The sequence below is a fragment of the Opisthorchis viverrini genome, assembly GCF_000715545.1.
Source record: "Opisthorchis viverrini unplaced genomic scaffold opera_v5_137, whole genome shotgun sequence".
Classification (NCBI taxonomy): Eukaryota; Metazoa; Platyhelminthes; class Trematoda; order Opisthorchiida; family Opisthorchiidae; genus Opisthorchis; species Opisthorchis viverrini.
This window is the reverse complement of record NW_008751790.1, coordinates 1,186,272-1,196,860: the sequence shown is the minus strand read 5'-3', so window position 1 is coordinate 1,196,860 and position 10,589 is coordinate 1,186,272. Positions and strand designations below refer to the sequence as shown.

Below are 10,589 nucleotides of genomic sequence, written 5' to 3'. Positions count from 1 at the left end.
AGCGACTCCGGACGAGCGCGTGGTCAGAGTCTACAAATGTGTTCCAAAACGAACGGCAGTCAGTTATGGATCCGCGCCATCGGTAACTGATGGCAATGTGGTCGATTTGAGTCCCGAATATAACCTGACCCAATGAATTATCAGACGTCAAATGAAAGTGAGCGTAAGCGTCGACCTTGAAGTCTGGTGGACACGGAGAGCCCAGGAAATGGAAGAGTCTCAAAAAGCCGGTAACGCCGGAACAGTATTTCAGTTGATCTGTGCGACCGGTCACCGGAAATCACCATCAAGGATTAGAATGGAGTAACCATTCTGAATAAGGAAGAATGCGTAGATCGCTGGGCCGAATACCTCGAGCAACTTACCGTGGCCACCAGCTGCCACTAATCTGCAGAGCACAACTGACACATAACTCTGGGCGGCGAACGTGGAACGCCTTAGGTCATCGTAAGTTTATGACTGCATAGGTTCTCTCAAGCGCCACCAAGCCGTTGGTCCGCTTGACCTCCTATCCGCACTGTTCGAAAATGGGGATGGACTCCTCAGTCACTGCTTGTCTGATTTGTCTGTCTGTATTTTGAAAAAGTAGGCTTTCCCAGACGACCAGGGAGAGTCAGTAATAATGCCCATTTTCAAAAAAGGCTCATAGTACCTGTGGTTACCACAGGGAAATAGGCTTGACCCCGGCTGCAACCAGATTCCTGGCGTCACTGGTGCTTCATTGCCCCATGGTGGCTCGTGAAACACTGACTCAAGAGCAACAAGCGGGATTCCGGTCTGTTTGCTTTGACCAAATATTCACACTCCGTCTGGTGCTAGAACAATGCCATACGTACAAACGACTCACAATTCTAGTATTCCTGGATTCCAAAGGTACATTCCATTCGGTTGACCGGTCTGTTCTTGACACGCTTGCCCACCGAGGAATGCCCAGGAAGTTTGTGAACAAATAGTTCTTCGTATCGTCAGACTGTAGTCTGTACCATGTAATATGCGGACGATATCATTCTCGTCTTTGAAGAGAAGAAAAAGGTGCAAATATCCTTAGATGAACTTACCAAAGTTATCCCGTCCTTTGGTGTGCACCTTGCAGCTCCTGGACATGCAGTTAATAAACGCTCCATCAACAATTCTGGGAGAAACTCCAAGTTTGGAGCGTTTACATACTTTGGAAGGCCCTGGTCGCTTTTGCTAATTCTTATTCGGATGGCCAGGGCAGCCTTCATTCTGTACCACCCGTCGGGCTGGCGGTAATCAGGTATTTCGTCAAGGATGGATTTCATATTGCTTCAGTTTATTCCGTGGTAGTTCATTGATCTGAGCTGAGGGCGTTCGAACCAACTCCAGCCGTGCCTTGGAGCGCTGCGGGATTCCGTTGGGAATATGAGATCAGTTACGCTGACTTATTTCAAATGGTTTTCGGAGGAAATACCTCGCCCACGATATATGAGCCAATCACACTCCTTATGTTGCGCTGATCTGGTTATGTGCTCCGTATGTCAGTCGACTGGATTCTTCGGAGAACTCTTTTCGTAGGGCTTGCGAAGAGTGAAAATGATCCAGAAAAGGTCAGGTAATGACTTGGGTGTGCATTAACACTTCTGTCGTCTACCTGTATAGAGGCTCCGAGACATTGGCAGGCGTGACACAGTCGCGCACTTAATGATGTGCATATATCCAAGATGCTGCTTTCAACGTGTGGCTTCCCACGATCCTTCCCACCAAAGTCGACCGTCACTCCTAGATTCAGCAACAGGTGTATAGCTATCTACCTCAATCTTTTCAGATCATCAGCGAACTGAATTGTGCAACGTGTACGCGGTTTTATATTTGGAGATAATGATTGCATTTTCTGCTTGTTTTTCGTTACGAGAGCTTAATGTGAAGATTTTATTGACTTACCACACCACTTATGTGGTTGTCGGTGACTCTTCGACAGCCCCCTATCGGTACTATAGAAACATTTCTACCCACTTGGTGCCCCATAGTGAGCATGATAGCTTGTGAAGAGGCGAGATGGCGAGATGGCCCAAGTGGTTAGAGCGCGAATTTACTGACCGGAAGGTTTGTGGTTCGAATCCGACCTCCGCCACTCGACTTCCCCTGTCTAGGCTTGGGCAACCTGGCAGTATCCTAGCCCTCGTGCTTCCTTCGGGTGGCATGGCAGTTAGGCACCGGAAGGGTGCTACAGCTGAACGCTTTCTTTCTTTCTTGTGAAAAGGTTCAAGGACTGCCGACAAGGAATTAATGCCGTTTTTTGCTTTCAGTTTTCATCCAGATTGCCTGAATGAGTGCCTGTATGTGTAGACACCTCGAAGTGATTGTGGCGCGCTAGCACTAGGTCTCTGCCCTATCCACGTTTACTCCTGCAATCACCGTATGGCTCAAATAAATTATGGTTACATGTCAGTGAAGCATCGGTGTTGAACACCGATGTTACGCTGTTAATGATGATTTCCAGGCGCCGAAACAATGAAGTTTCACTGGGAGACCCTCTACTTTGACAAATAACCTGTCGAGTTTTCGACATTCACCAAGTGACTGTTTTCAAGGTTTTCCCTTTCCAATTACAAACCAGCGAAAAAAATGGTCAAGTATGGAGGTGCTCACAACTTGAATGTATCAATGACATTCCACACATTATTTTTTTATTTCCAGGCGCCGAAACCACTCACCCAACTGAAAAACATTCATAACGAGCATTTTACGAAGCTTCATAATAAAAGCACATCTGAGACAGATTTACTGGATGACATACGGTATGCACTTATGTTAATCTTCGACCCACTTGTATGGTCTTTTTCGTGCAACTGTTTTGTTTGCTAAAAGTCATTTCCAAGCTAAGTTGTTAATCTGGGACAATTGGATCTCCCTCGTGTGGTGTTCCTCAAATGACTCCTTAGCCGAGCTGCTATCTAGGTTGCACAAAGTGGATTGGATTTCAGGGGTCATACATACCCTTGAATATCTTGAATACCACTAAACTGCTGTCGGTGCTACTCGCCTTCCAGGATGGGGACCGCGGGATCTCCACTGCGCCTGGTTGGAGACGCTGCAAAATATGGCTGCTAATCGATGTCAATGACGTTCGTCTTGTCCGTTTTTATCCAGATTGCCTGAATGAGCGTCTGGGAGTGTAGACACCTCGGAATGATTGTAGTAAGCTAGCTCTAAGTCTCTTACCCATCCATCTTTATTCTTCTCTTCACAATGGGACTTTCAAGTAAATCATGCTTGTACGCCAGCGAAGCATCAGTGTTGAATACTTATGCCATGCTGTCCATGATGATGATGATGACCGTAAACTGAATATATTAGGAAAAGTTATTTTTTGACCTGTTCCTTTGAACCGCCCAGCCACTGTCAACAAACTCTGAGCTACAAGCGAAAAATAGTGAAATCATTACCTATTGTTGGCCGAGACGCTCCTGATTCATATCTCACCATTCTATTTGGCAATAAAGACGGTTGACCCGTAAACAAAGCTCAGAGTGATTCGGCGTCGAATGCGCATAATTGCACGCCTAGTATAAGCGTCGGTTGATTTGTGGGGCTTGAAAATATTGACTAGGGTACCTTTTTCAGAGTAGTGAACTCCCATCGGCGCAAATGACTTTCCATATTTCAGAAGTGTTCACTTTTTTTCTGGGGTTGGGATAACTTGAATCTATCAACACTATTTCTATGCATACCTCAAACAGGTATTTTGCTCGTTGGGTGCGAAATAGCCCAGAGGTTAAGGCGCCAGCTCATGGACCGAAATATCCGTAGTTCGAACCAATCCTTAGCATCTCGAGTGCTCATGTCTAGGCTTGAGCATCCTGGCACTATTCCCGCCCTCTTACCTCCTTCCGTTGGCATGGCAGCTAGGCCTCGAAAGGGTGCTACAGCGGAACGATTATTTATTATTACTATTATTATTATTATTATTATTATTATTTTTTCGCGTGTCTTCTTTAGAAATTAGTCTAATCTGGGACAATTGGATCTCCCTCGTGTGGTGTTCCTCAAATGACTCCTTAGCCGAGCTGCTATCTAGGTTGCACAAAGTGGATTGGATTTCAGGGGTCATACATACCCTTGAATATCTTGATTACCACTAAACTGCTGTCGGTGCTACTCGCCTTCCAGGATGGGGACCGCGGGATCTCCACTGCGCCTGGTTGGAGACGCTGCAAAATATGGCTGCTAATCGATGTCAATGACGTTCGTCTTGTCCGTTTTTATCCAGATTGCCTGAATGAGCGTCTGGGAGTGTAGACACCTCGGAATGATTGTAGTAAGCTAGCTCTAAGTCTCTTACCCATCCATCTTTATTCTTCTCTTCACAATGGGACTTTCAAGTAAATCATGCTTGTACGCCAGCGAAGCATCAGTGTTGAATACTTATGCCATGCTGTCCATGATGATGATGATGACCGTAAACTGAATATATTAGGAAAAGTTATTTTTTGACCTGTTCCTTTGAACCGCCCAGCCACTGTCAACAAACTCTGAGCTACAAGCGAAAAATAGTGAAATCATTAACTATTGTTGGCCGGAACGCTCCTGATTCATATCTCACCATTCTATTTGGCAATAAAGACGGTTGACCCGTAAACAAAGCTCAGAGTGATTCGGCGTCGAATGCGCATAATTGCACGCCTAGTATAAGCGTCGGTTGATTTGTGGGGCTTGAAAATATTGACTAGGGTACCTTTTTCAGAGTAGTGAACTCCCATCGGCGCAAATGACTTTCCATATTTCAGAAGTGTTCACTTTTTTTCTGGGGTTGGGATAACTTGAATCTATCAACACTATTTCTATGCATACCTCAAACAGGTATTTTGCTCGTTGGGTGCGAAATAGCCCAGAGGTTAAGGCGCCAGCTCATGGACCGAACCAATCCTTAGCATCTCGAGTGCTCATGTCTAAGGCTTGAGCAGCCTGGCACTATTCCCGCCCTCTTACCTCCTTCCGTTGGCATGGCAGCTAGGCCTCGAAAGGTTGCTACAGCGGAACGATTATTTATTATTACTGTCATTATTATTATTATTTCGCGTGTTTTCTATTGAAATGAGTCTGAACGGCAGCTTTTCCCTTTAATGACGAGGCAGTCACGAAATGCACCGATTTGCAAACGGCGGGAAGTCGAGCTGAATCTCTCCTCCATGATGAGCACTGTGTTGTCAACGGAGCCGCCAGCTCTCTTTTGATTGTGCACTGTTGTTGTCGTGAAATATGCCTACATCTTTGACCTTGCAACTGGTGATAGAGACTTTTGAGCATACTGCACTATCAATTACAGTACACATTGACCAACGATGAAGTGGCCGAGTTGCTTTGGACGTATCAGTTGCTATTAAACTCTGAAAACCCACCGATTTACCCACTTTTGTCTTTTGTGGTTGGTCAACCAATTGCGCTCACTGTAGTTCCCCTAAGTAAAACCGAATTATTATCCTCAATTCAAACCTTTTTCATTGGTTTTTTGATAGTAACGGTCTTCCGTAAACTAGGTAGGAGAACGGCCTTGGATCATGAATCTTGACTAGCGCTGAACTTAAGATAATCTGTTTCCAAGTGGTTGGCCTGCTACCGGAAGTTAACATTGTGCTCTCTTCGTACAGGCTGTTTTGCAAACAACGGGCTGCAATCGAACGGGAGTATGGACAATCCCTTCGGAAGTTGACAAATGGATTCTTGACAAAAAAGGAGCTCAGCAATGCAATTTCATTGGACCATGATATGTAGGTATTTGCGATCAGCTCACAATGTTAACACTACTCTCTCTAGACCAAATGGACAGAGTATTTGGCGCGTCTGGCGTGCTCTCCTCGATGAGTCGAACAACCTGGCTTTGTCTCATCTTCGCGCTTCAGAGACACAACAGCGAATATGCAGGGACCTCAAGCCTTTGAAATTACAACGGATAGCAGTTGGTAAAAGAGTTTTCGAACAGCTTCGAACATTACAGGTCAGTGGACTTTCTTTTTCTTCATAATTCAGATAAAACATGCCTTGTGCCTCTTATTGCTGTTTGGATACAAACTGAATTGCAGTATATTCCACAAAAACCTTTTAATCTGTGCACATCTTATAAAACGAAAGTTTCTCTCCTCGATGAGTTTGTTAAGTTTTCTGTCCCGGCCTTCTAACTTATCTTTTGATGTTTTGTTTTGGATATTACGCACTGAAAAAGGCGGGGAATATCCCGCCTGTTGAAAGGTAATCAGTTGCCTCTACAGCACGGAAGACATTCAATGAATCTATTGGTCATCTATATACTTTACTTTATGGCGGCTTTATCCTGGATGAAAATGAGTCGGTTCCTAAGCTATTCTGGATTGCTGCTGTCCATGCAGTACGATCCGGAACACTTCATACAGTATCTCTTTCACTGTCTAGTTCGGTAGACCACCTACACACCTGCACTGTCCATTGTCGAGCAAAATCCTGGGCAGTCAAGCGACTGAGTGTGTGCAAGCTACCTTGTCGAAAGTACTGCTTGGAACTTCGCCACAATAACGGATTCTGGAGGATTTTTGAAGTGGGTTAGGCCTGGAGTTTCAGAGTTCAGTTATTGAGATGCCCAGACCAGCTGCACACCGTATTTTTACTGATTTGTTTTAGTGTCCGTTCAGAAAACCCGGATATGTCACTTGGGATTCCATTGCAAGTGTAGTGGAACCCATCAGCTGATGCAATTTATTGTAGTGCATTCTATTCCCGGACTTAGCTGAGTTTGACGTTTTTAAAGCCGTGATTCCATAGCTTTCGAATTTTCTTCAGAAGCCCCTGAATTTTCCTGGTACCAGCAGTTCAAATCTGTTTGGGCTTAACGTTCTACCCGAGCGTCGAATTGTGACAAAACGTTTGCAAACCAATTACCGCGCTCAGCAAACACCCACCTGACCAACTATTAATGAATCCACCATATCTGCCAACACATTGCCCAACATATGTCGCTTGTCATCCTGTTTGATAAGTCACCCAACCGAAACTCCGCACAACGGAGGAAACAGATATACGACGATTAGTATGGAGACGATAGTGACTGTTTCCAATAGGTTACTCAGTAAGCGAAATGGGTACCTCGTTCACCTACACACCCAAGCGTCTCCATAACAACAACACTAGTAGAAAAGTTCGCTACTCTGATTTTGTTGCTGCTGGGTAATTTTGATAATTTCACAGTTTGGCTAGATTCAGTGTGCGCTACGCTTGAATTGAGTCTTGGTAGGTGTTGGGGCAGAAAATTTGCTCCACTTTACTTGCTAAATATTTCAACCAAGTCGGTAGGGAAGCCATACGCGAATGACACGAAATGTCCCAAGTCAACCGAGTTGCACAATAACAGGCATGTTCTTTTCTTTGAAGTTGATAAATACTGGTAGACTGTGATGCTGGGTTTCGTCCAGAGATAGCCTATTGGTAGCCATCTTTAATGTTTTACGATATTTCAGGGGGTTGTTCAGTTCACATACGTTTTTTGGTAAGCGATTCGTTAAATTGTCTGAGTGAGCTCTTGTAGACCAATGTTTACTTATTTCTCGCCACGGCTAATTTCTAACTATGCATCTTGTTTTTTTCTGGACTTGGCTTCAACTCATGCTTTGAAAGCCATGATTCGAGTATTTACCCTTCTTGGAAGTTACCGCGTCTTCACATCTCAGTAGCCGGAAGAAACACTGAAACTCATTTTTCGGATAGAATTCGCACACTGCGCATCAGTTGAACTTCGCTGCGCATTCATAAATCCTACTGTAAACCGGACTATGTAAACTATTTTGTCTGTTTTACGCCGAAACTGGTACTGTTGTCACAAGATCAACAGACATTTTCTTTTCTCCAGGCGATATTTTAGCCAATCCCGCTTCAGTGTTTCTTCGCTCGGTAACGGAACTGCAGAACTATAGGAACCCCGCTATCGTTTAATTCCAGCTTATCAGGTCCCGTCCATTATTTCCATGTGCTGTAAGTCCTGATGAGTGCATCTTCCCTCTTTTGTACGTTGTCGTTCGATGTTTTCATACACCGTTTCCCTCTTGAACCATAGGGTGATCTTGCGGCCTGTGTCCAAGAAATGGTAAAGTCGCACAAGGTTTATGCGGAAGAAGAGAAGCAAGCCCAAGAAACGCGACTGAAGGCAATGGCAATGGAGGAGAAGTGAGCTACCACTCTTCAGTCTCTGCTGTCTTATGTTCTCCAATCGGTTGCCCCCCACTAGCTCATTGGCAAGCCGTGACGAGGTCGTCCATAGAGTTGTTGATGACAAGTCACTGTCATCGCCGTCTCTCGATAATGCAGTGTAGCAGATATGGTAGGAGTGCTGCGCTCTGAAATTATTCGGACAAGGGAAATGCTTAGTGCGTGTGAAACTGCTGTCAGTAAGACGCTAGGATTATTGAAAGGTATTGGCGGTACGTTGTTTTCGAATCAAGAGAACTTGTTCCTCATGGTTTTCGTTTGCGTCGAAAGCATAACTCATCAGCGCATTCAGCTGGAGAGATTCAATTGAGTCTCCCGTGAAAACCAAATTGATTTGCAGATGAGTGTATTTCTCGAAGATGACTTCTATTTTTCTTCCGTCTCCCATTGTTCTATAGTAAGTGACCAGATGTCCGAGAAGTTATGAGGCCAGATCGGTTCGCTTGCGATAGGAGGAAACGTGAAAACTTGCGTTGAAGGGGTTTGATGTTGCAATATTGTTACAGAATAACCGATCTCATAACGTAGATAGTCTAAGGTGTTTGCTCACGGTTTGAATCCTCTGTTCCAGTCGCCTGAGGAAGCATTTGTGGGCACAATATCAAACATCTGTACTGAGCTATAAATAGGCCTCCTACCTCAATTCGTTATATACAAATGTGCCACACGGGGACTCTCTAGAACTAGCTAAGCGACTGCTACTAGCAGACACCACCCTTTCAGAACGGACACAACTCACGGTGGATCAGATAGTGGAAGGCATAAAAGCATGCCTGAATCTCACCCTTTTCGCTTGCGACTCCGTAGTTTGCACTCAAGAACAAGGTCCAGCAATGGGACCTCCAATATCCCCAGTTTTGACAAATAGATTTATGGAAGAATTTGAACAGAAAGCTCTAGACACAACCCCGTATCCACCTAGTGTATTCTGGCGTTATTTAGATGATACTTTCGTCGTGATGAAACAAGACAAGGTTAGTGATTGCTGCAACTATCCGAATGAACTGAATCTACACATCAAATTTAGTGTGGAGATACAGTCAACCTCGGGTACACTGGCATTTTTAAACTGCGTTTGAGATGTTTTAGGTCTAGCGATTGACGATACTGGCGCTTACACCTGATCTGCGGTTCTCTGCCCTAGTATTGCTAGTCGTCATCGTAGTTACTCTTGGATGAGTGGACCTAGTTTCTTTACCAGTTCGGATTTCTGGTCCCTTCCTTCGAGTGACTATATTTTTCACGTGCTTTCATGATTTTATCTACTGCAACCAGGATTCGGCGACGTTCCACCGACATATTCCATTCCATGGCACAGCTGCATCGGAATTACGAAAAGGTTAGTTAGCCTCCTGTTGCGAATCACACGTAATATTCTGTAGCATAACCTGATTGACGAATTTTTGTAGTACAATCGAAAAGTTCGCGGTTGTTTCTCTGGGTAACCGACTGGTTCATTTATGTACCTGAGGACGTGCCCTGTGAAACGCATAACTTTCTGTAATTTACTGCAACTGAGCACCCACCCATGCATGTCGCGGGCTGCAGTTGTCCACGCTCGACGACGATCGGGAAAATCAACACAGATTTCTGGTTTCCGATGTCTGGCACATGGACAGGTTGGATCCCGACGTGTTTCCCCTCATAACATGACCGCACTGAGACACTTTGTCATTATAAGCTTACCCGAATGTCACGTATTTCTTTAGAAAAGTTAATGCAAAAGCAAACGCGGATGCAAAGTGGTGATGAAGCTTCCTGCTCAAATCGTCTCACAAGTTTGTACGTGTAACCTGTTCTCTTTACTTTGTTATGGTATTATATATAGACTGTCGTAATATGAAATTGGGAAATGCAGGCGGGTGTGTAGCGCCTAGGGTTTTGACTCCTTTTGCTCTACAATTCATGTACAAGCGTGGGTTTACACCAAGGTACCTTGGATTTTCATCCACGTATCTTTAGAATGCTATTGCAGCATTAAACTTTCCCACACTAAGAATATGTAGCGTCATTGAACCAGATGTTTGCAAATAGTTTGATCAATTTAATAATTTGGACCATGAAGTTAGGAGATGTATACCCCATTGCTAGCGACAAGGAAACTGATTCTATATATGACCTACAGCGGGTGATATTTGATCAGATTAATTAAAATAGCGGGGATCACGAGGCTGACAATGCCAATCGCTTTTATATAGAGGAAAATGTTGGTAGCTCAGGTATCGTATCGTTTTCAACCACCAACCCACCGCTACGCACTACTACGCTCCACAATAATGCACTGATGATATCACCTCGATTGGTGATGAGACGTTTGCAATCAAATTGCCCAGCTCAGCGAACAAGCCAACGACCACCATCTACGCCACCTGAGCTACCAACATTTTCCTCTATAGAAG

The 10,589-nt window shown here is 44.6% G+C and overlaps 1 protein-coding gene across 1 annotated transcript in view; it reads left to right on the top strand.

The window, feature by feature from the left end:
- Window positions 1-2,016: 2,016 nt before the first annotated feature.
- T265_06472 (hypothetical protein) overlaps window positions 2,017-10,589 on the top strand; it is a gene marked incomplete at both ends in the record, with an annotated part of 36,157 nt that continues 27,584 nt past the window's right edge. The window contains 5 exons of the mRNA XM_009171740.1: window positions 2,017-2,166; window positions 2,659-2,759; window positions 5,610-5,729; window positions 5,776-5,956; window positions 8,039-8,148. Of these exons, the coding sequence (XP_009170004.1) occupies window positions 2,017-2,166; window positions 2,659-2,759; window positions 5,610-5,729; window positions 5,776-5,956; window positions 8,039-8,148 (662 nt within the window). The remainder of the gene's footprint in view (window positions 2,167-2,658; window positions 2,760-5,609; window positions 5,730-5,775; window positions 5,957-8,038; window positions 8,149-10,589) is intronic.